This window comes from Trichophyton benhamiae (genome assembly GCF_000151125.1).
Source record: "Trichophyton benhamiae CBS 112371 chromosome Unknown Abenha-F-W-21b08.fp109, whole genome shotgun sequence".
Taxonomy (NCBI): domain Eukaryota; kingdom Fungi; phylum Ascomycota; class Eurotiomycetes; order Onygenales; family Arthrodermataceae; genus Trichophyton; species Trichophyton benhamiae.
Genome location: NW_003315096.1, coordinates 299,102 through 323,858, shown reverse-complemented (window position 1 = coordinate 323,858; position 24,757 = coordinate 299,102). Strand labels below are relative to the sequence as shown.

Genomic DNA, 24,757 nt, shown 5'->3' with positions numbered 1-24,757 from the left:
GACGCTTTTTTTTTTTTTTTTCCTTTTCCCTGCGGAGTCCTGCTCGCTTAGCTACAACTGCGACGTGCCAATTGATATCCGATCCGACCAGAAGAATGGGATACTACACCTTCAGATGGTAAGTCCGGAACGCAACCTCCACCTCGCTCTCAAGGTACCATGGTTTCTACCAGACTATGGGAAATGAGAGATGCCAGAAAGAAGCAAAGAAGGGCAGCCCAAAGGGAAGAAGAAGAAAACATTCGTCCCATTATTATTATTATCCATCGTTGGTTTGGCCCTTTGGGCATCTTCGATCTATCGATTCTGGCTCCCCCTCCTGTTCAACCTGATAGCTCTCACTGTCATGTCAACCCATCAATTACCCTCTGAAAAGAAAAGCAACTAGCTAAATAGCTTCTTCTGCTGACTGCTCAGGCCCCGACAGGCGCAGGAAGTCATCGTCACCGGCAGCTTCGACGGCTGGGCGAGGAGCATCAGGCTCGAGAGGACGGACGCCGGCTTTGAAAAGGAAGTCCTCCTCCCTGAGACCGACGAGAGGATCCTCTACAAGGTGCGTGGCCATCCTTAGCTCCCCCCCTCTCCTAAGTATTACGCTCTCCCCTATCGCTCGTCTCTGCCTCTTCCACTCTCTTCCTTTAGCTTCTTTTTTCCTCGTTTTGGTCCCCTCTCTGGTCCCTCCTGGTCCCTCTTCTCGGTGGCTGGGTTAGCAGATACCTCCCGGTACCTGTGCTGCCTGATGTTTTGGCGGGCGGGCGGATGTACCTGAAAGGTCGCCTTTTCGCCCCTACGTCATAACCACGACCACCCAAAACTAGCGCCGGACGGCCATTTTCCCTCCCTTTAATCACAACATAAAACATAAAAACCCCCACCAGCTCGATCATACGAACTTCTTCACATCCCACCGTCCTTTTCACTCTTTTCTTCCTCTCACTGCTTCATATAAACAACAACATTATACTGACGTTCTGCTCTGCAAGTTCATCGTTGACGGACACTGGCGTACTGACCCTGCTGCACTGCAAGAAGAGACAGACGAACACAACAACATCAATAGCGTTTTACTTCCAAGGCACATCTCGCCAACTTCTTCCACAAACATGGCAAACGGCAACAATAACAAAAAGAATAACAACAACAACAATAACAATAACAACAACAACAACCGGTCGGCTCCCACAACAACAACAATATCGGGAGTCACACCCCAGTCGACCACTGCAGCACTGGCTGGTACTGTCCCCAAGGAGCCTAATGTTCACCAGGCTACCATCTCCTCCGCGGCTCCATGCTCCTCTACTGCCCAGCTAGCCGGACAAGTGCCCTTTGAGAAGCCACCGGGAACTTACCCAGAGAGTCCCATCAAGGATGAAGGCTACAGTGTTAACCCCCTACCGGCCACTGGCACCCTTGGAAACCCTGTCAAGCTTGCTCCGGGTGAGAAGGTGCCTGATTCGGCCAAGAACGTCTCCTCCTCGGGCATAGGCAGCAATGTAACCCTCGATAAGGAAAGCTACGAAAGGGGGGCTAGTGATCCAGCTATGGCGGCCATGGCTGCTGCTGCTGCTGCAACAGGAGCAAGTGATAAGAATAAGAAGCAGGGTGACTGCGGTAAAGACAGCCAGCAGAAGGTCTCTGGTAAGGGTGACCAGCAGAGATCCTCTGGCAGAGATGAGCAGCAAAAATACTCTGGCAGAGATGAGCAGCAGAGATCCTCTGGCAGAGACGACCAGCAGAGATTCTCCGGTAGAGATGAGCAACAGAAATCCTCCGGCAGAGACGACCAGCAGAGATCCTCTGGCAGAGATGAACAACAGAAACTCTCCGGCAAAGATGACCAGCAAAAATACTCTGGCAGAGATGACCAGCAGAGATTCTCCGGTAGAGATGAGCAACAGAAATTCTCTGGCAAAGATGAGCAGCAGAGATTCTCCGGCAGAGATGAGCAACAGAAATTCTCTGGCAAAGATGAGCAGCAAAAATACTCTGTGAGCCCTATGCCTGCTACCGGAACCATTGGAAACCCCACCATGGTCTCCTCGGGCGAGAAGCAGTCATGTTCGGCCAAAAATGGCACACCCAAGGGTCAAAGCAGCAATGTCACTACCGACAAGCAGAGCTACGATAGAGGAGCCAGTGATCCAGCCATGGCGGCTGCTGCCGCTGCAACTGGAGGAAACGGGAAGAAGAAACAGGGCGAGAACGGTAATGGCCAGCAACAATTCTCTGTTAGCCCCTTGCCTGCTACCGGAACCGTTGGAAACCCTGTCAAGGTTGCTCCGGGTGAGAAGCTGCCTGAACAAAGCACCATCAGCTGCAACACCATTGGCTCAAACGTCACTACCGACAAGAAGGGCTATGACAAGGATGCTAGTGACCCGGCCATGGCTGTGATGGCCGCCGCGGCAGCAGGAGGCAACAACAAGAAGACCGGAGGGAATAACAAGAAGCAGACTACCACCAGCGAAGACCAGCAACAATACTCCGTTAGCCCCTTACCTGCCACCGGAACCGTTGGAAACCCCGTCAAGACTTCTCCAGGTGAACAGCTATCAAAGTCAGGCGACGTCACCTGCAACACCATTGGCTCCAAAGTTACTACCGATAAGGAAAGCTATAACAAGGAGGCTAGTGACCCTGCCATGGCTGCTATGGCAGCTAAGCAGCACGACAAGAAGAACACTTTCTCGGCCCTCCCTGTTGATGAGCCCAAGTCCAAGTCTGTCGGCCCTAACGAAAACCCTTCCATCTCCTCTGCCGCTCCCCAGTCCACCACCGCCGGCCTAGCTGGTAGTGTGCCCCTGGAAAAGCCAGCTGGCTCTTCCAAGACTGCTCCTGCTGTCGGTGGCCAGCAGTATGACCCTGAAGTCCCCGCCAAGCAGGTTCCTGAGCGTGTCAAGGAGTCTATGAGCAAGGCTCACGTTGACCCAGAGGCCGCTTGCCTTCCTGAGATGGTCCAGGAGAAGAAAGACCTCGAAAAGGAACTTCTTAAGGAAGTCTCGCCGGCCACGGGCGGCGGTCAGCCCGCTCCCACCACCTCAGCCGCCGCCACTTCCACTGCTCCAGCACCAACTTCTACCACCACAACCACCACCTCCACTGCTCCAGCTGCTCCAGCACCCGCTACTGCCACCACCTCTACCACCGAACCAACTTCGAAGCAAGATTCTCTCCAGCCAGGAACCGGAGCTGACACCGGAGACGTCTCACCCAAATCTCATACACCAGAGGTCCCAGCCGGAGGTGCTGTCTGTGAAAGCTCTGGGAACGACGGACCCGTCACCAAAGGAACTACCGCCTCCCAAGTCCCCGAGGCGCCCAAGGAGACCCCGGAAGCCCCGGAAGTCACCACCGGCCCTGCTACAACTGAAGTCCCCGCTACCTCAGGCGCTCCAGAACAGAAGGCCCAAGAACAAAAGCCAATTGAGCCTCGAACCACTGCCACCGTCACAGCAGGTGCAGACGCAGGCACTTCAGCCCAGGAAGATGCCGAAGCTGCCGCTGATGATATGGAGAGGAAGAAGAAGAACCGTATCAGCGGCTTCTTGTATAGGCTCAAGGAGAAGTTTGTCTAGGTCTCCCCTACCCAACCACTCTTTTTCACCGGTTGACTCGGCAGATATGAATATAATGTCTCTCTCCCTCCGGCATTCGTAATTAACCCACTTCAAATCGTTCGCTACCCCATTTCCTATGTTTTGCTCGGTTGGCCATTCTTGTCTTATGTTCATGTTTATGTGTTCTGTCGATATCCAAATTTGTCTGCTTGTCTTGTTCTAATGTCAATTCAATCAGTCAAGCTTTTCTTACTTAAGTTGCTAGTTAGCTAGCCGTACTTGTCCCAGATATAAAATATGGCTCTAATTCAGATTGCATTCACCTCATCGCTGCAAATTAGGTAGTCGCCTTTCATCCTGTGCTCTATACAAGTCGCCTGTATAAGTAAATGTAACATTTATCGTTAACTGCAAACCGCTCATTCATACCACTTAAAGTTTATCAATATAAATAATTAGCTAAATGCGGCGTTCTACGAGGACATATTTTGGTTGATAGATATAAGCACTATGGTGAACGGAGTGGTCGATGAAGTATCCCCGATGAATTAGAAATCATGGTATTCCTCTTTCGTTGGTGTAAAAAAGTATATTTCATAGTTACTATTGCTGAATCGTTTAACATCAAGAGAAACCATACTGGGTATCACAAGAGAGAAATAAGAGACCAACCCGCCAACACCGTAACCATAAGCCCTATAATCCTTTTCGTTATCGTGAACTTTTAGTCTCCGAACCTTCCGTCTCCGTCATACAGAATTTATGAAGGACAGAAAAAAAACGTTTGCAGGCTAGCTCTCCGGTCTGTCCCTGGAGTGCCTCCTCCCATTCTTTCCAATCTATTATTAACTTTTCATGCTGTCGTTGATCCGAGGAGAAACCGAAGGCAGTCATATCTAGCTCTAGTCTTGGTGGGCGGAGAATCTGGAATGAGTCATAAAAGTTCTATGATAATCTTCTGTAAGCAAGACGTACTGGTCTATGAAGCTGTAGCATGTTGAATGTACTTACAATTCTTTCGCCATTTAGCTCCGCATTGCCGTCAGAACCTCTCGTCCAGATCTCAAGGTAAGCAGTTATGCTGCCCACAAAACTGACTCCATGTATTTCTGCCATTCCTTCATTATTAATAGAGGCTGCTGTATTGGCGTTGGTATATACGGAAGGATTTTTGATCACATAGTCAGGGAGATGGCTGAAGGCGCGTTTGGAATTGAACCGGGGCCGTTCATCCAATTTCACAAGAAACGCAACTTTAACCTCGGGCATGACTTTAAACCACTGTTTAATAGATTTTTCGAGATGTGCCGAGCCTTCTGTGAAACCAATTTCTGCCACGAATATTATTTCGTCCCGCGGGATCTTTCCACGAGGGGTGGAACGCTCTCGTCTCACAATCCTAATGTCAGGGATCTTCATTGAAGCAGTTTTGTCCCTTGAGCTAGTGCTTGTGTTTACCATAAAGTGGAACCGATATTTATCGTCGTCCCGGGTTGCTTGCTTCAGTGTATTGCGGACAAGGTCGACGATGTTCCCAATCAAGGCATCATGGATATTTGACGGTGGAGCACGAAGTATAGAAGTAGTGTGAAAGCCTCCATAAACAAGATAACCCGAAGGTTTTCCTTCTCTATGGAAGAGAATTAGTGGGAATTCAAAGAATGTAACTACTTTTCTGCATACGTACCTGCCACTGAGGGAGCGCCTAAAACCTTGGACGATCCTTAGCCAATCATGCTGAGATAAACCTTTAAAAACGAGCACATCGTGGTCACAGTCAGTGGGGAATCGTCCGGCAAACAGGTCTTCTACCTGCGAGGAGCTCAATAGGACGTCGCCTTCAGCGATTAGGCGCGGGGTGGGGGAGGTATGCACGTCGCCGGAGACAGCGGGGGGAAGTTTCGTCGCGAGGAATCGGGGGCTGGCCCGTTGGAGGCCATCGGCGGTTAAAAAGGACTTACAGGGGGTGGGGGACCGTATCGTACGGCGAACAGGAGACGATAAACCAAGGGGCCTTTGCAAGAAAGCAGGAAGCAAGCGAGATAGCATCATGATTCGGCCACAAGAAGAACAGAACAGGCGGCTGCTGGAAATTGTGATTGGCGTGGAAGAGAAGAATTGACAGAGAAGTTCGTTGATGTGGAGCTCATAATATTTGTGTGGCAAGGATTGAGCCCTAACTAATAAGCCCTAAAAACTCAGTTGGCAAACAGGATGCTCGTTAGCAGCAGTAAAATAAAGTTGAGGCCCACTAACTAAGTTCTTATTTCACCCTACCTAATCACCCTATTAAAAATATTGATCCGCTTCCGCCACCTTACGTAAACAAACGTAAACAAACATTAATTTCAATGGATAAAGCTGAATGGGCAGGAACAAATAGAATAAATATTCTTAGCCAATAGAAATACCTGATTAATGGTTAATTAGTAATCCAATGGAAAGTAGCGAATATTCCTTTTTCGCTACAGCGAGCGCTCCCTGGCTTGTTATCCAATAATAACAACTGAGACTTTTGTGCCTCACTTCTGGATGCTTTTGAAAGCTCGAAGAATAACTATGGGCCTGGGCTCGGCCAGACTGGAAAATGGCGACAATGCAGAGAGGACCTTTGACCCTTTCACTTTCTAAATTTATGGGAAGGCCCTTCAAACCTAACATCAGCTTGATCTTCCTACGGAACTTGCACACGATGGGTTGGTTGGTGTTTTCATAACCCCTGGTCTTTCTTAAACATCATGGTACTGACTTCACAAAAGGGGTTGGACCAAATGAGAACGATGAGCTCTTTACATACACGTCAGGCCGATTCCTATACAATGAACGATGCCGTCTTGAAGAGCGACAGGTTTCCTTCAACATTGGCGCCCTGAAAGACGCTGCTGAAAAACATGTTGGACACGGCAAAATTACCTCCCTCCAGAAGCTTGCTGAAGGAGGATTTAATCGGATATTCCTCCTTACATCAGAGGATGGGTTTCAAGCCGTTGCCAAAATCCCCTACAGCATTACTGTGCCGAAAAAGTACACCATTGCAAGCGAAGTTGCTACAACAGACCTTCTGCGATCAAAGGGTGTGCCTGTTCCCCGTATATTTGGTTGGTGTGCTGATTCGAACAACCCCGTTGGCGTGGAGTATATCATTATGGAAAAAGCGTCTGGCATCCCACTGGAGACCAGATGGTTTGATTTATCGAAGCACGAACGTCATTATCTTGTGACGAGCCTAGTTGACATTGAGAAGAAGCTGTTTGATATTCCCTTTGGTAATTTTGGGAGCATATATTACAAAAGTGATCTACCACCGGATTTACGGCTTGACTTATACATGAGTGGCACAGATCCGGTTATGATGTCAAAAGATGAAAGGTTTTGTATTGGGCCCACAACTGATTATATGTTCTGGTACGGCCAGCGTGCTGATTTGGAAATATCTCGTGGGCCTTGTAAATATCTCTTCCCCCACCCACAGTATTTCGGTGAATACGGAAACTAATACGGAAGATAACAGGGAAAACACCAAAGGATTACTTGATCTCTATCGGAAAACGGGAGTATGAATGGACAAAAAGATATGGCAGATCTCGCTCTGTGAAATTTCCCCATGTTGTCCACTTCGAGGCCATCAATTCTCCTAATGAACACATTAGACATCTCAACCAATATATGGGAGTGGCTCCTTACCTCCTTGGCTCGGAATCTCACACCGACCTAAGCTGTCCTCTCTTGCGCCACCCGGGTAAGGAAACCCTCCAACGTGATATGGTAACAAAAGCACTGGTTAATATATTTATCATTCAGATCTTAACCCTGGTAACATATTTGTATGTCCAGAAACCCATAAAATTTCCTCGATAATAGATTGGCAACATGCGACCTTGCTTCCCCTACTGCTTGCCACGGGACACCCTCCGATGTTTCAGAGCCCGGATCAACCGCCACCAAGGACACTCGAGAAGCCCAGCCTGCCCGATAACTATGACTCACTCGATCCGAAGCAAAAGTCCCAAGCGGACGAACTTTATCGACGCAGGACGCTCTTTTACATCTACATGGCGTTCAATGGTGGCTTAAATAAAAAGCACTTGTCTGGGATGAAAGATCCTCGTGTGCTACTATCTCAACATCTTGTTGAACGCGCTGAGAAACAATGGAGTGGAGACGTTTTCAGCCTAAAAGGGGCTCTCATCAGGATATATGAAAACTGGCACCTTTTCAATGCACACCTATCGGAGCCACTTCCATGTCCGATCTCTTTTACCCAGTCTGAGATTGATGCGTACTACGAGCAGGAGCCAACTTGGTTTGAAATGAATGGTCTCGTTGAGTACTGGAAGTCAGAGCTAGGAGGTTTGGGCGATGACGGATGGGTGAGGACGGAAGCCTACGAAGACACTTTGAAGAAAAGCATGGAGTTAAAGCAGGTATTATTGGAGGGCTCGGATACACCGGAAGAAGAACGGTGCGTTCAAGAGCAATGGCAATTCCAAGATCATGAGGAGTGATATATGCTCTAGTTGACTATAGACATAGATAGAGGAGACAGCTCTTCTTGAGTCCGAGATAAATAGACAAGTCAGAGAGTCACTCGGTTAGATATGGCAGTCTGGTTAGAGACGCCTCATTGAGTCAAGGAGAAGCACGGAGCATGCATGAATACTGCACGAGAGATTGCCGAGGAACAGCCTAAAAAAATGTCTGTGCAGAGCTAGCAATAATATGTAGCCACAAGTCACACTGCTAGTCAGGTGCATATGTACCAGCTCCCGACGCCTCCTTCTCGATCGTATTTTAGGCATGCCATGCTCGTTCGGGCAATAAATAACGAAGTTTATCGATACCTTAATCCCATAAAAAGGGCCTGCATGCTGTTATGGGCCAGCTTCGATCGACGCTTTCGGCTGCCATTGGGCTAGGATGCCTTGCAGCGACGATCTCGCGGCGCCTCACGGGATCATGATCGGGGATCTACCCATAGTCTTATTGTGCAGATATATGCTTGTTCTAGACCCTAACCTGACAGTGGCCTCATACGGCAAGCCGGTGGAGAGCCGAAGATTCAGTTGTATTGACTGCCATCTGAGGGTGTGAATACGGTGAATGCATATATTCTCATAGATTTAGAAGTCTACAGCTATTGATTCAGCAGGGTATTTCAGCAGGTGTTTTACTTCGATTTATCGAACGGACACGCCCGAATGAAGAGCTGGGCTGCGGCACATCCGTCCGAGTGACATCCACCCTGGCAGAAAGCCATGCAGCTAAACTCACCTGCTTCATGTGATATGACTAAGGGAAACTACTAGTTCCATCGGCCTTGTTGAATTATATGTTCTAGCTAATCGTTGAGCATACGCCACTGGGTCTTGGGAATCAGCGCTGTCAACATTGACTAGCTATCCAATGCTTGACTCCTATTGGTTTCCAGGAACAAGAGGCGTCCTATCGTTTAAATTTCCCCTTTCCATTCGAGTAAGGAGGATGTTGAATTCACCAGTCATTTGCCAGACCTAGTCGACCTAAACATATTCTTGTCACACAACTTCCTGCATGCTTATTTATGGTAGCGTAAAACACCAGCTGCCAATTCTCTTTGAGGAAATCGAGATACCGACTCCCTCTGCTGGCGTGAAGGCGAGAGACCAAACCCCGAGAAATAGTGTTTTCGACGTATAAGATGTATTTCTGTAGATGCAATTGCAATTAGGGCGGATGAGAACCGCTGGAGAAGGTGCAGGGTTGAACTCCTCACAGTTGGCCTTGAGTGTGTGAAAACCATTGCATGAGGAGTCGTCTCTCATGTCAATGTCTCGTCTCAAGGAATCAATCATCACGAGCAATCAGCTCAGCTGCCCTCACATTTGGAGAATGGCCTTCATACCCAGAAGGGCTTCAGAAAAGGTATAAATAGAGGGTATATCTCCTCCTTCAACGTTGGAATTCAGAATCATCAAGCACATCCCAAAGCATTCAATCTTCCACACTCCGAGCAAAACAGCCCAAAAGAATAATCAATTCTATCAGCTCTATCAGCCATCATGCGTTTCACTACCATTCTCATCGTCGGCCTTGCCTCTGTGGCCACCTCTTTCGCTCGCCCGAATGGAGAATCTAGCTAGGCCAACTGCGGGTATCTCAACGGCAACTGCTACCAGAACGACTGCCATGGAGAGCTGAGCGTCGACAGAATCACTTGTTTCTCTGTGGGTATACCATTAATACTCCCCCGAGCAAGCTGCGACTAACCATAAACTCCTATTAGGGCCCCTATCGTGACTGTCCATGCGGATACAACTGCGGTAGCAATGTCGGAAAATGCAACGAGAACGGCTGTGAGGGCCATGAGGGCCGTTGCACTCGCAACTACCTCGGCTGCTCTTGTGTCTAGACCACGCCCAGGCAAACAATTTCGGGTATCAAGGAAACTTCCAACTTTGCTATCTGTGATGAAGGACCCAACAGAGCCTGTCATTTCCGCTGAATGGTGTTATTATGGGGTATCTGTGTCGAGCTCTTAACTCATCTTGTCAACAACTCTGTATTCCGCAGTGATACTAGGGACAGCTCAATATAAGATAATCCTCGTTATATTTTCTGTCATTCGTCGTCGTTCAGGGGAGAAGTGGTAAAAAATAACCTTGTTGTCAATAAGATTAAGGGGTTATTCCTTGGCATGAGCCGCACAAAGTGTAAACAGAACAAACAAGACAAACAAGACAAATATACTCCTTTAAGTAAAGGTATCTCGGAGATGCATTACGTAATCAACTCCGACCGAGGATATGCAGGGGCGCGAGGGTCTCATTCGATTGCACGCTGGCACTGTGGAGAGGGTGAAAAACCTCGTAAAAGGGTCTGTACCTAAGAACTAGGAGGGAATTGACGATCAAAATCCGATACTCAAAAGGCTATAGCTGGTCTGAAGGGCTTGAAATGTACGTTCTGATGAAGGTGATGGATGGATGTTATTCCTAAGAACTGCTAAGCGAAGAACTAACTAATAAGGCCGATGGTGCACGTGACACACTCGTTGGGGCTTCTTTGCTCGCATGAAGAGCCTGAGATTGAGAACAAGGAGCAGCTGGTATATTTAGGTGCAGATGCAGGCCTGTTGCAAGGTAACATTGTCTCTGCTTGGTAAGTGAGGGCCCCAGCATGTCTGACGACTCCGTCGACCTCAGCTGAAGGCTCCCACTTCCAACGAATCGGATGCTCTCAAAACACGAGCTTGTGCAAGGAGCCGCTGACTAGTCTTGCGCACAGCGGAACAGCCACAGTCTGCGCCCAGTGCTCCCCTTGCTCCTCTGTTGCTAATTGTGGCTGGTCCTCGCGCGCTCCTGGCTGAACCGTTATTCGAGGTAACCATAAATCCAGCCTCTGACACCTCGGGGCCGCTTCTTTTTTCGCAGTTTCAATATCATCTCTAGTTCGTTACGGAGTACCAGGCGCGGCCTCTTCTGGGTCGATCAACTTCTTCGGCTCCAGCCATCACTCCTAATACGGGCATACCCCGCGCTCTCTTCGCAAGCGACCTGAAAGTGCGATCTCCTCTGAATCGAGTCCACCCACACCATCCTTCGCCCGAAGCGCTTTCCTGGAAACCAAGACGACAGACATAGAACACGAAGCAAATCTTGGTCAGCTAATCGTCATGGGTGCCCTCAGCCGCCTTCTCCCTGTGATCCTGGTGATCCTGTTGGTTGTCGCCCTTGCCGCCGTCGGTCTAGTGATTTACAGCATCGCCATGGATGTGAAAGATAACACCAAGAAGAAGATGGAGAAGAAGAACGTTGCATTTTCAAGAGAGGGTGCCAAGGTTGGTGTCAAGGAAATGCAGGCGGAGGAGTACCAGGACAGAACACAAAGGTATTTCCCCGACAGGAGCCTTCTTCTTCTCTTTGAAAATAAAGCAATGTACTGATCTTATTCGTCATGTAGTGTCCTAGTCAACATGTGGGAGAATTCCGGTACCGGCCAGACCAGGGGAAGGAAGAAGAAGGCCTGAATGTCGGGAATACTGAGATGAGAAGGATTTGATCAGCCTACGGCAAACGAGTTACGAGTTGCATCTTTGGCATCATTAGTGGATGACCCGTTACGACTTTCATCTTCAGGTGTAAATGGTTGGTGAATATGAGTTTATTTCACTCCCTCTGTACTTATGAAGAACAATCAATGTACCCATATTCAAGTCTAGTCATCTAGCAGCATTTTGGACGACCCCGATCTAAGTATATCAACAATGCATTGATCGGCTTCTAGATGCGCCACGAACTACGGGTCATTCGCTGCTGCAGGCCAACTTTCTCGCCTTATTCGCCTTTGTTTCGGGGATTATGCACAACTCGGTCTGGGGGATCTACATGTACTCTTTTGCCAGTAGTGGACTCAAATCGAGCCCTATCAAGTTGCTTTCCATACTGTTTATCCATCATATGAATTTACTACGCTACTTCTCCAAGTACAAGCATGACTACAATGAGTGAAATGGAGGCAGGTGACAATTGTATGGTGGAGCGTTGTTTCTCTTCCTTTCCAGTTGCACATGAATCTGCAGCGTCGAAGGATCAACATGCAGCCTCCAGTCTTCCGTAACAAACACCGACAAATCCTTTCTATTGGCTCGATGGGCATATTCAAGATAATTGAATTGTTCTTCGCGTACACAGCATAGTGAAGGATTGCGGGGGATAAGGATTCCAACTGCAAGCTAGGAGCGTACTCAATTGCACTCCACATCTTCATCCCTTGATCTACAGCCCTCCCTTTACTGATTGGCGCTTCTGTGTCGGATCACTCCTTGAAAATCCTCAGCTACCCCACAATGATGCAGTTCTGAGTTGTTCTTATCATGACCTTGTGGAAGATGGAGGATTTGTTCAGATTCAACATGGGAGACTATGTTGTGTATGGGGTTGTTCGAGCAATATATAAAGGGGCTGATGTTGCCGGGTAATTGACAATTTCAGAGCATCCTCAAGCAGCCACATTGAACACTTCCATAACTCAAGAATCAGACGAAATATCCATATCGAAAACCAGTCAAGATGAAGGGCCTCATGATGTTGTTCCTTGCCGTGACCTCTGTCGCAGCCCTTGCAGCTCCCCAACCCAAGGAGGGTTTGACACAGGGTGTATGCTGATCTCTCCTTGCACACCCGCATTTATAGCAGTAATTCGAGGTACTGACTTGTATGACTAGACCTTCATCTGTGCTGCTGCTCCTTGCAGCAATGACGCTTACTGCAAGAGCAACGGCTGCTACAAGTGCCAGCACGGCGTAAGTTCACAATTCTCCATCTCCCCTGTTATCATAGGAGCATTATGCTGATCAGGCTTCAACTTCCCCAGAGATGCGCATAAACAAGTGATTGACAGGCCCACAAGGATTGACCAGGCTTATTTCAGCCTCAGTCTCGGGCTGTTCACTAGTTAGCGAGCAGGCGGGTTGGATGGATGCTAGGAAAATTTTCGATGAAATATGTGTCATATTTAACTGGATATGAAGTTTTCAATCAATAGCTCCAATGAATGAATCTTTATGAAGAACGTTTCACTAGTCGAATCATGACTTGGCCATTCGCAAGTGATAGAAACGATGATATAAATAACTAACTAGTCCAGTGGGTAACTGACTGGTTAAGCAGACACGGCTGAGCCTCAAACTAAAAAAAAGCCACCATTGACTCACACGAGAAGCTGAATATTTAAAACACCAGCTTCTCCCCTCTCGGCAATGGAGTAACTTGATACCCTTCACATTCTCACATCCATCTGCGACTTCACTCTCAGAGATGTCTTCGGAACCCATCTTTTTCTGGAAACCCGAACAGGAACATGGGTATCTAGGACAATGGTGGAAGTCCCCCTTCACCGTGCCTGCAGAGGGCAGAGGCGAAGAGCTCAAGTATGAGAACTGTGAACAGTAAGCTTGTCTCATTGTCTCTCATATCAGCAATTGCTCGTCCATGAAGCCATGATATACCCAACATGGAACAGATATTAGTCAATGAGTGCATTAGTCTAAGAAGGCATATGGTATAGTTACATGATGCACCAGAAGGGCGTCTTGTTTGCCCCAGACGACCCAGTAACGCAGCAGATCCTCGCTCCCTCAGGGCCCGTACCAGGTCCCAAGGAGATAAAAGCTCTTGGCCGCAAAGTGCCCAACTTCGACGAGGGGGTGTGGAAGAAAGAGCGCTTCCGGATCGTGGTGCAAGGGAACTACTACAAGTTCACGCAGAATCCTGATCTCAAGGCCCAACTGCTGGAGACGGGCGATAGGGAGCTCGTCGAAGCCAGTCCGCGTGACAGGATATGGGGGGTTGGATTTGGAGCAAAGAATGCGCCGGCCAGAAGGGCGAAATGGGGGTTGAATTTGCTGGGAAAGGCGCTGATGGAGGTTCGGGATCGGATTAGGAGAGAGGAAGAGGAAGCTGAGCAGGACAACTAATCTGGCTATTATTAAAGACTGTTTAACGACCTAGTCTAGAATATTTGTTTGTCAAGTTTGATCAGCGGTAGAAAGCAGGCTGGTGGTTCCAGCTAATCATGGCCCGCGGCTGTTCAATTTGCCTTCCAAGTTTGATAGATACAACGTCATAGCCGTGCAAGATATATATCAAGATCTCTACAAGCTGGACCATTCAGTACACCACAACATCTCACCAGACTATCATTGTATAGAGAGCTTGCGAGCACCGTCACGATGTTTTTCTTTCCATTCCCTCTCGTGTGCTTCCAATGCGGAACCGACCAGAACCCGTGTCGTTGTAAGGTCGTCGGTCCAACGCTAGGTAATGCCGTCTACCATCTGAAGCTCCTCCAACTTTTATCATAACTAACCCAGTGTTTGAGATAGGCTTCGCAGTTGGCATTATTTCGGCGGTATATAGCTTTCCTGTTCATCTCTACAAGTATACAACTAACTCCCTATTAGATTATATGCTATCCTGCATCTCTATTCTGTGGATGTTGGGGAACGGAGGCCGGAAAGCGGTAGGTCCCCTTGTAACCATTTCTTTTAAGCTGTCACTGACAGGCCTGTACAGCATGCTGGCGAGACCTGTCGAGTGGAATGCGGAGGTCAGCCAGGTCATTCCATTCTAGGGCTTCGTGCAAGAGTGGTTCCGTCAATCAATTTAACCGTTCAATAGCTAAAACCAGATAATGTATGATTAATTAATAGTAAATTAGAAACATACGAAATCGACCATCCTTGTTGCATATCATATTATTAATGTATTAACCCCCTTGAGAGCAGTTGGGATGGAAGGATCCAAGTCACGATTTTGTTTGCATTTAGGAGGGAACTTCCCTGCCCCACCATCCGCCCAAGTCATGGATGGAGCCTGGGGAGCCTGGGGAGCCTTTAACTAACTACCTCCTAAATACTCCATTCCCCGCAACCAAGTGTTTTCTCCTCGAATATGTAGGATGCCACTCAAGGTAACAATTAAGGCTGGCATTTTGACTACGATGATACTGATATAGGCCTAAGATGAATAGCGAACCACTATGGAAGAGTGCCGACGACATTATAAACCAACTTCGGAGCGAAATTGATAAAACGGGGAAACATTCGACAGAGACAAAGCGATTTGGGATGGCAATATGCAGGCAGGGTGTTTGAAAGTGGCATCAGAAATTTGAGGAACGATCTAGCGGAAACAAAAGGGTACCGAGTGCGTCTTATCTGTGAATATTGTAAAGTTAGAGTGTCCTATTAACTAGTTAACTAGTTAATTTATTAATACAGGCCATCGAGTGTACTGCTTTCCACTTCCTGAAGCCTGCGAAGATTTGCAATCCCACAAAGCGATACATTATTCTGCTGATTGAAGGGAATACAAGCCTCAGCCCCGGTGGGCCGTTGACAAAATCATACTTATATCACTTTGATGACGAGCCCATTCTTGAAGTACGGAAAGGCGGCGTTGATGTGATATGTATGGCTCTTGAAAAGAAGGAGGATAGCCCTATTCGCTGAAGCCTGGAATGCAGTCTCTCGACCGGCTGGGGGCATATGTGGAAATATGTAGTTAGTCAGCATCACCACCAGCTAACTCGTCCGGTTCTTCAAAGGGATAACCAAACAGATGAAATAGGGCAGTACTATATAATTGAATATTTCGAACTGATCGAGCCTGTTGGTCCTCGGGTATGTTGAGTGTTCTGAGCTCAACATTGTTCAAATCCACCCCGCAACCGCCATTGCCTGAGCTGGTTCCATCCAGGGCAAAATCTTGGGAGGAGTTTCCAATCAGGCTGAGATCATAATCTGCTGCGTCTAGGTTAGTTGCCCGAATTGCGATAAGCTTTCCCCTGGTCGGTAGTTATAGAGGCTGATTAGGTTATCCTTGATAGTTTGCACAGAGTGAGTCCCAGTACAAGATCCGGAACTGGGTATAGACATCTCTTATATGGGAAACGAGGTTGGTTGCTCACACAAGGTTGTTTCTCTTTCATGCAGCTGATAATTTTGGACAGAATCGACCAGCACACTCTTCACTTCGTTGTTCAACTCTCCGCAGTTCGAAATCTTATATATACCTCAAGAGTGCAAGTAATGCATCCAATCCTGATGGCTAGGATTTACATCCGACCATATATTCCCGCTGGAAGTGCTTTGCCTCGAGGTTTTGCCCCGATCTGTACACCCGGCCGATGCAGAATGTCAACCTTCAAGGAGCCGCTTACACCAGGGATGCAGCTGACGAGCGACTCCGGGAGCATTTACAAAATCGAAGAAACGCTGCGTGAACGAAGGACGCCTCTACTCTGCGTCTATCGCGCGAGGTAGGCCTTTAGACTTGCCCCAGTTCAACCCTGACTCGATCCGCTAACGCCAGGCTACCTAGCTCTGGAGGGAAAAAGTATGTCCTCAAGAACATGATACCAGGGGAATTCGAGTATCAGCTAGACCTGCAGAGACGATTCTCGGCCCACCCAAATATATGGGCAGTAACTGACACGACCCAACCTCTTGAAATGTTTATATACCCCTACTTGACTGGAGACCTGCAGCACCTGAGCCCCAAGCTACGGTCGAAGAGAACGAAGGTTGAAGTTCTGCGGAGTGCGTTGCAGGGACTCTGTGACATGCACAAGGAAAACATTTCCCATAACGGTGCGTTGTAGAGACCCATTGGTAGTATAAAATAGCAGCCGTGGCTGACAGTTGAATAGACATCAAGGCCGACAACGTGCTAATAGAGTACGAAGAAGCAGAAGCAGGAGAAGAGACGGTAAACATCAAGAGCGTTCAGATATCCGACCTTGAAGACACTGTCCTCCTGCCGGCTGGGAAATGGATTTCGGAAGGTATATGCGGGAATGCAATCTGGAGAAGCCCGGAGAGCTGGTGCCGGGCCCGCCAGAACATCAGCTCGGACATCTTCTCCTTCGGAATTGTGGTATGTTTTGAGTCCTCCTGCCAACTTAACCTGGCATGACGCTAAGTTGGTTATCAACTAGATGATATATGTCATGACAGGCAAGATGGTCTTCCACGTTGGCTGGGACAAGCTCGACGCAGAAGACGCCTGGAGACACGTCCTGAGCCGACACATCTCCTACTTTGCAGACGAAGAAGGGTTCAATGGACTGCTGAAGCACATCCAGAAGGAGAACCCGTTCTTTGAGCGCCTGGTGAGCCTGGCCGAGAATGTTCCCCGACAACCCTTTGAGGCCTGGGGGAGTGTCGAGCCCGAACTGAAAAACTTGGTAGGCAAGATGACCTGCCTGGATCCATCGAGGAGAATCACTGCGGCAGAGGCGCTGGAGCATCCCTGGTTCAAATCGGCCTGGATGAAAGGATGAAAGGGATGTAACTATGTGTGACTGGCGGCGCTTTGCCATGATCCATCCTCACCCTTTGATGTACCATTATTAAATTATTAGCTGGGAAATCTCAAATCTTTCGCACAGAGACATCCATTATTTTTAGTTATGTGTTGCTTGCTTTACCCGCAGCTTTCATCCGTTTGACCGTCGTCGCTTGAACCCCTTCGGAAAACAGGAAACCTGCTCTCTTCCTGCCTGAGGTCTCCACGCCGTCTTATATTCAACTACGGCCGCCAACCAGCTAGACCAACTAACTAATCAGTAGTTACTCCGTATTATTATTATTATAACCACTTAGCTGACTCTTCCCCACGGCGCCATCTCCGGAATCGCAGTGAACCCCAGGCCAAATGCGCCAGTCATGTAGTTAGTTATATGTCATCCCCTCGTATCCCGCTCTGACGGCTATGGAGACGGGCAAGAGATACGCTTCGGGGGCGACGAATAATAACAACGACTGACAGAGTGACAAGAAATCGGACGGATGCTCCGAGCCGTGCTACCTTGGAAGCAGGTAACTAGCCCTTGGTAGTCAAGTAGCTTAGTTATGTATCCAACAGCCGTCTCAAGTCGGACGGTCAGTTGAACGTCGCCGGCGCCTTAGGCGAGCCCAGCTATAATCCAGGGGTTCGCACCAACAATCTACGGAGTAGCTAGCCGTCAGCCAACCGGTTGAGAGAGAATAAACAGCAACAGCTCCAGCGTCTCTGCGGCGGGCGCCTCTGGTGTCTCCGGCAGCCCACATGGCTGGCCTTGATGGAGTCGGGAGCTGGCCCTGTTTGAGGGTTGTCTTTTTATCTGTGTTGGCGTCGCTTTTGCCGGCCAAACGTCCGACCAAGCTCGTACGATGCCCTCGCTAGCTAAGTCGAGACAAGCATTTTGGCCTCGGCCTTGGCTCCTTGAAGATCGCAGCGGGTAGATAGTAAGTGACATCGGGGAGTGACATCGAGCGGAGGCGAAGGGCGAAGGGGGGGGGACGGCCCATGGTTTAGGTCTGTATACTCAAAGGGGGCAGCTTGGGGAGGTGAAGATGAAAGTGAAGCCGTAGAAGAGAGAACAACCACGGAGTAAGATGACTATCTATGCAGGTAGCAGCTCCAGTAGCAGGCAAGGGTAGCATAGCCTGGTCATTTTCCTCTTCCCTTCCTTCGACTCTTCATGCAGTGCGACGGTGAAGAGTCCGCAGAAGTCGCTTTCCTGCTCGGCCCCCTGGTTGGTCTCTCCACAGTGGATGAGCGACGGGCTCCGTCATGCAAGCAAGGGGGGAGGGATGGAGGGTGGGATAGCGGATAACTAGTCACTTCGCTAGCATTACTGTAGGCACTTAAAGGACGGATCTTCTCTGCTCTTCCACGCTCTCTGATCCTTTCTACTTCTTCTTCTCTTTCTTCTTCTCAAGTCTGGCTGAGCTTAGAGAAGGCAAAGGGCCTCTGCCGTCATCGACTCGAGGGCTGCAAAGTATAAGAAGTCAAGTCACCAAGCGATAAGAAAAAAGGCCGGCCCTTCAGCTTCACCAAAACTCCAGCTCGGCTTCCACTTCACCTTTACCTTCAGCTAGACCTCCAACGTCAAGACAGACAGACAGACAGACAGTCCAGCCAGCTACTTCGGTTTCATCTATATCATCTGTTTCGTTACGTTCTTCGGCCCAAAGATGGCTACAGACGACAGCAACAAGAACCTCCGGCAGTCGCCCATGGAGTGCCTCCGCGACCTGTTCAACTGGAAGGTCAGAGTCGAGGAGACAGACCCCGTCACCGGCGTCACCACAGTCGAGTATCGCGACCCGGAGCCGCTCAAGAACCCGTTCTCCATGGCTGCCCAGCTGTCGGCAAGCAACTGGCTCTTCTTCCTGGCCGGCCTGTTCGCCTGGATCTGCGATGCGTTCGACTTCCACGCTCTGTCGATCCAGACCGTCAAGCTATCAAAGTACTTCCACCGCAGCAAGACCTCCATCTCTACAGCCATCACCTTGACTCTCTTGCTCAGATCAGTCGGAGCAGCCGTGTTTGGCCTGGCCGGAGACAGATGGGGCCGCAAGTGGCCCATGGTGGCCAACATGCTCATCCTGGGCGCCCTCCAGATCGCAACCATCTACTGCGCTACCTTCTCCCAGTTCCTGGCCGTTAGGAGTCTGTTCGGTCTCTTCATGGGCGGTGTATACGGCAACGCTATTGCCATGGCCCTGGAGAACTGTCCCGTCGAGGCCAGAGGGTTGATGTCCGGCATCCTCCAGCAGGGCTACTCGATGGGCTATGTCTTTGCAGCATGCGCCAACCTGGGAGTCGGCGGCGGCACGGACTCATGGAAGGTCGTCTTCTGGATCGGAGCCGGCATCTCATGCTTGTCCGGCGTTATTCGAATTTTCCTGCCCGAGTCAAAGCAGTTCCTGGCTGCGCGCAAGGAGCGCAAGGAAGGCAAGAAGAGCGGTGCCTCGCCCGGTAAATTCTGGAGAGATACCAAGGAGATGCTGGCCAAGGACTGGAAGCTGGTGATATACTGCATCTTCCTCATGACCTGGTTCAACTTCTACAGCCATACTTCCCAGGACAGCTACACCACCTTCATGCTCACCCAAAAGGCCCTCAACAACTCTGCTGCCTCCCGTGCATCCATCCTCATGAAAGCCGGCGCCTGTGTTGGCGGCACCATCATCGGCTACATGTCCCAGTGGTTCGGCCGTCGTCGATCCATGGTCCTCTCAGCTCTCATTTCAGGCATCTTGATACCTGCCTGGATTCTCCCACACGGCGAACGCTCCCTCTCCGCCTCGGGCTTCATGATGCAGTTCTTCGTCCAGGGCGCATGGGGCGTCATCCCCATCCATCTCAACGAGCTCTCCCCCCCTGCCTACCGATCCAGTTTCCCGGGCCTGACATACCAGCTCGGCAACATGATCTCATCTCCGTCCGCGCAGATCGTCAATGCCGTCGCAGAGTCCGTGAGCGTTAGAGGAGACAACGGCAAGCCAGCGCCGGCCTATGGCGCCACCATGGGAGTAGCCACAGCCATCATTGCAATGGGTATCATGATCACCACCGCCTTTGGACCAGAGATGAGAGGCCGCAAATTCGAGCTGGCCAAGGTAGCCGGACATCTTCACGACGGTGAACAAGAGCATGCAGGAAAGGAAGACCTCGAGTCCGGCATGGTAGGAAGATCACACGACGAGAAGAGAAGCGAGGAGGCGGAAGTCTCGGAGTCGGAAAAGGCGGTTGACAAGAGCTAGTTAAGCTTAACCTTTCTATGATTTTTATTTTATTTTTTATTTTACCCAAGCTATGTTACGAAACAAAGAACAAGAGCAATGAACTACCCAGACATGCCATCAGATGTTAAATGCATTATACTATGTATTGTGCTTATGTCGCAATCTTTCAGTCTTTCAATCTATGAAATCTTTTCTTTGACCAAAAAATTTTCAGCCGAGGTTCGACGATTTAGTGCGTCTTACATAATCACGTAAACAATAGCGTTGTGCTTCTTTTATGCAGCTTTTATGCATCCCTTTTTTATGCACGTAATTTTTCTCTCACGCGAGCAAAAAAACACGAAAATAACCGAGCGAAAAAAAAAAAAAAAAAAAAAAAAAGAAAAAAAACTTCAATGACAGACGGAGCTTTAATATTATTTTGACTATGACTAGTAATTTTACTGCTTCGGCTGCGATGGCGGCTGATCCATGGAATAAAATAAGTGTGCCCAAACTAGGGGGTTGCCTGTCCAGTAACTCCATCCTCGACTCTGACAGCGCCATCTCCAAGGCGATCGACAGTGCGACAGGCCAAAAGTCGCTTGCAGGATCACGCGAGTCGACCTGCCGTCCCTCACGCAGGAAAAACAATAGAATTGACGTACGGGAATACAGCTTTGCCATCTCCATCGTCCCGCCCCTCGACGGAGCCACGTATAGATACGCAACGGTTCGATACGCAACGTCTTGCAGCTGGCAGCCTTGACGCACCGTGACCTCATTTCGGGGTTCGGGGACTCGGGGCGAAAGAGGGACCAGCCCTGTAACGTCGCGAAGGAGGAACCGCTGGTCATGACGGAAGATCTGGCGCCCGAACGTCCGCCTGTCGCTTCGCTCGCAAAGAAGTTTTTTTCTGTTAGCTCTTGCTGGGATGCTGGAAACTAGCAGGAGGATACGATTATGCTTGGACACTATGGTAATTTTGGACCCCGGCCCAACCCAACACCACCAACATTTACAGTAAGAGATTCAGTATATCATAATAATCACAAGTACTCCGTACTATGACCCTGCATGGCCACTGGAGCTGACGATGCAGGACGCTGTATAGTTCCAGCCGACTATTTGCTCCCAAGCCTGGGCTGCGACGGCTGCGCTCCAGGAAGGATGATAATTCGTTTCACGCAGCGCGCACATCCCTCTCGGCAGCGCTCTTGGGTCGACCAGCACCAGCACCAGCACCAGCACCGCGCATGGCAGAGGCTGAGTGCGAGATACGAGCAGGGAGATTTGATGCTGCTCCAGCCGATGCCGAGTGACTTATCTTCGCTAGCAAATGCAGTGAGCAGCAAAGTCACTCTGCATCGCTCCGCCATCCGAAGCATCCGCATACCGTACGGTACCGTCACGCTCTTACCGCCCGGCTCCACGCCAGCCTTGGCCTCCGTTACAGCCCCGTTACCGTACGTGACGCCAGGCCGCTACCCAAGAGCTCCCTGCTTATGTCAGCGGCCCTTTTGGCGCTCCTGCGTTGCTTTTTGCTGCAGGTTAAGAGCAGGCCGAAATCTCTCCCGTCGACTTCTTGCTGCACCTCCCGCTGCCTGCCTGCCTCTCCTCTGTCCTGTTCGACCTGCCTGACCCTCCCTCGCCCTCGCCCTCGCCCTCGCCCTCGCCCTCGCCGTCCTCGGGTTGCTTGCCTGCGCTGCGTTGCTCGTTCGGGCTGCCTGTGCTGGTTGTGGCATCTGCCTGGCTTCGTCTACACACTCCTTTTGCCCCCATCCCCGAAGCAAGACGGACAGACGGACAGACACACGAGACCAGCACCGGTTTGAGAGCAGCCAAGAGACTCCCGCTACCAATTGACGGGATCGACTCAGAGACAGCCCAGCAGCACTTCTACGCCGACGACGAACGACGACAGCCTCCACGACGCCGAGAGAGACACACAGACAGAGACAGCTCACAAACAAAAAAAGATGGCCTCCTGGAAGGACCATCCGTTCGCGAAACCGCCGCTCCTGATACCATGGCGCTCGCTTCAACTTCTCCTGCCCTTTCCTTCACGCCTCCGCCGCCGCATCAGGTCCAAACTGCGGTCGAGAACATCGCCGTCTTCCTCCATCACTCGGCTCTCGACCTCGTTCTCGCCCCTAGACACCCTCAAGGCGCTGCAGGCTCATAGATGGACCATATACGATGGCCAGTATCTCGTGCTGGTCGTGCTTGGCATCTTCTCCCTCTGCATCATCCAGTCGCCAGGACCACTGGCAAAGACCATCGTAGCCCTAGGCCTGATAAGCTCGCTGTTGATGCCAATAACATGCCAGTTCTTTCTTCCCTTTCTGCCACCAATCTGTTGGTTGGTATTCTTCTATGCTTGCCAGTGAGTTGGCCCTTCTCTAACATCCTGAAACATGAGGATCACAAAAGGTAGGGGGGGGGGGGGGGGGGGGGGGAGGAATTACATATAACATATACTAAAATAATCAATAACTACAGATTCATCCCAAGTGACTGGCGGCCGCCGATTTGGGTTCGCGTCCTGCCTGCCCTGGAAAACATCATCTACGGCGCAAACTTGTCAAATATCCTCTCCGCTCACCAGTCTACCGCTCTAGACCTGCTCGCATGGCTCCCCTACGGCATCATGCATTACGGTGCTCCCGTTGTCTGCGCCATCTTCCTCTTCATCTTTGGCCCGCCCGGCATCACCCCCATCTTTGCTCGCAGCTTCGGATACATGAACATTGCGGGTGTCATCATCCAGTTCCTCTTCCCTTGCTCTCCACCTTGGTATGAAAACCTCTACGGCCTTGCGCCAGCCCACTACGGCATGCCAGGAGACCCTGGTGGTCTAGCACGCATCGATGCCCTGTTCGGCATTGATCTGTACACCTCTGGCTTCTCTGCCGCACCAGTTCCATTTGGCGCCTTCCCATCCCTCCATGCGGGTCATGCCACATTTGAAGCTCTCTTCATGAGCCATGCATTCCCAAAACTAAAGCCTGTCTTCATCACCTACGTCGTCTGGCTCTGGTGGTCAACGATGTACCTTTCCCACCACTACGCTGTCGACCTTATTGGTGGCGGTCTCCTTGCTGCCGTTACATTCTACTACGTCAAGTCCCGCTTCCTCCCACGCGTGCAGGCCGACAAGTTCACTCGCTGGGACTACGACTATGTCGAAATCGGCAGTGCCGATATGAGCATGCCTGGCTCGTACGGCTATGACATTGCTGATGGCCTGCAGATGGACAGTGATGAGTGGACAGTCGGATCCAGCTCATCCATTTCATCCGGTTCATTAAGCCCAGTCGACGAACAATCGGCATGGGGCGGTGAGGCAGACGGCATTCCCAAGCGCTCTTCAGACCTTGAGACCGGCCTCGGTATCTCGAGATGAGAACCACAATAAAATATCAGGAACACACAAACTTACAAACATACGATACGATAATGTTTTAATATCAACGACCAGACAGGGAACAGGAGATCAGAAAGGGTTGGAAACGGTCGAGAACGGGCTCGGTTTAACTATCACTTACCCGCCCATTTATCGCTTGGATACGACGCACGACACATATCAACATACTATCTACCCTTTCAAACTGGCCCGCGTGCTTATTCTTATCACGCAGGCTGAGATGGGATATACATATGTTTTTCTTTTTTGGATCAAAAAGGTGCTTAACTGACCGGACCGCATAATTGGATTGGAATGGATGGAGGGGCCAAATGGGGCATTTTGGATCGGTGTTAATGGAGTTGATGGTGATGGTGACGGTGACGGTTATACCACTTTTTTCCCCCTTACATTCGCTCTGTGGACTGCAGAAATCTATCTAAGCGGAATACGTTCGCTTTGAACACTATCGTTTTCATTTTCTTTTTTCTTGGATTGGGAGGTTGGTCGATTGACGATGTTGATTGAGGATGAGGATGGAGGTGAGGTGGTTGTCCCTGGAGATATGGGGGGTGCAGAATATACAGCTCCGAACTTTGGAATACGGATGCAAATAAACACAACCACACCGACAGAGAGAACACACCGCGGTTCTATCATGAAATGCAAAAGAGAGAAAGAAAGCAAGCAAGCAAGTGTGTTGGCCGGACATGCCTCACATACATACGCACACGCAGATCTATACCCCCTTACACT

At 49.8% G+C, this 24,757-nt stretch overlaps 8 protein-coding genes across 8 annotated transcripts; 7 read left to right on the top strand and 1 right to left on the bottom strand.

The window, feature by feature from the left end:
* Positions 1-190: 190 nt before the first annotated feature.
* On the top strand, positions 191-3,578 carry ARB_01224 (uncharacterized protein; the record flags this gene model as incomplete). Its single annotated transcript, XM_003012565.1, has 4 exons — positions 191-348; positions 418-553; positions 643-705; positions 819-3,578. 4 exons carry the CDS (start codon positions 191-193, stop codon positions 3,576-3,578), a joined length of 3,117 nt encoding a protein of 1,038 aa, XP_003012611.1.
* Positions 3,579-4,108: 530 nt separating this feature from the next.
* Positions 4,109-5,612, bottom strand: ARB_01223 (uncharacterized protein; the record flags this gene model as incomplete). The annotated part of the gene is made up of 3 exons (XM_003012564.1): positions 4,109-4,281; positions 4,316-4,505; positions 4,536-5,612. 3 exons carry the CDS (start codon positions 5,610-5,612, stop codon positions 4,109-4,111), a joined length of 1,440 nt encoding a protein of 479 aa, XP_003012610.1.
* A 544-nt stretch (positions 5,613-6,156) lies between these two features.
* On the top strand, positions 6,157-8,065 carry ARB_01222 (uncharacterized protein; the record flags this gene model as incomplete). The annotated part of the gene is made up of 4 exons (XM_003012563.1): positions 6,157-6,256; positions 6,320-7,006; positions 7,072-7,384; positions 7,507-8,065. The coding sequence occupies 4 exons, from the start codon at positions 6,157-6,159 to the stop codon at positions 8,063-8,065; spliced, it is 1,659 nt and encodes a 552-aa protein (XP_003012609.1).
* Positions 8,066-11,211: 3,146 nt separating this feature from the next.
* Positions 11,212-11,481, top strand: ARB_01221 (uncharacterized protein; the record flags this gene model as incomplete). Its single annotated transcript, XM_003012562.1, has 1 exon — positions 11,212-11,481. One exon carries the CDS (start codon positions 11,212-11,214, stop codon positions 11,479-11,481), a length of 270 nt encoding a protein of 89 aa, XP_003012608.1.
* A 1,873-nt stretch (positions 11,482-13,354) lies between these two features.
* On the top strand, positions 13,355-14,013 carry ARB_01220 (uncharacterized protein; the record flags this gene model as incomplete). Its single annotated transcript, XM_003012561.1, has 2 exons — positions 13,355-13,485; positions 13,605-14,013. The coding sequence occupies 2 exons, from the start codon at positions 13,355-13,357 to the stop codon at positions 14,011-14,013; spliced, it is 540 nt and encodes a 179-aa protein (XP_003012607.1).
* A 2,220-nt stretch (positions 14,014-16,233) lies between these two features.
* On the top strand, positions 16,234-17,381 carry ARB_01219 (uncharacterized protein; the record flags this gene model as incomplete). Its single annotated transcript, XM_003012560.1, has 4 exons — positions 16,234-16,358; positions 16,421-16,689; positions 16,749-16,975; positions 17,037-17,381. The coding sequence occupies 4 exons, from the start codon at positions 16,234-16,236 to the stop codon at positions 17,379-17,381; spliced, it is 966 nt and encodes a 321-aa protein (XP_003012606.1).
* A 1,678-nt stretch (positions 17,382-19,059) lies between these two features.
* Positions 19,060-20,634, top strand: ARB_01218 (MFS sugar permease, putative; the record flags this gene model as incomplete). The annotated part of the gene is made up of 1 exon (XM_003012559.1): positions 19,060-20,634. One exon carries the CDS (start codon positions 19,060-19,062, stop codon positions 20,632-20,634), a length of 1,575 nt encoding a protein of 524 aa, XP_003012605.1.
* Positions 20,635-22,780: 2,146 nt separating this feature from the next.
* Positions 22,781-24,001, top strand: ARB_01217 (uncharacterized protein; the record flags this gene model as incomplete). The annotated part of the gene is made up of 2 exons (XM_003012558.1): positions 22,781-23,028; positions 23,098-24,001. The coding sequence occupies 2 exons, from the start codon at positions 22,781-22,783 to the stop codon at positions 23,999-24,001; spliced, it is 1,152 nt and encodes a 383-aa protein (XP_003012604.1).
* Positions 24,002-24,757: the final 756 nt, after the last annotated feature.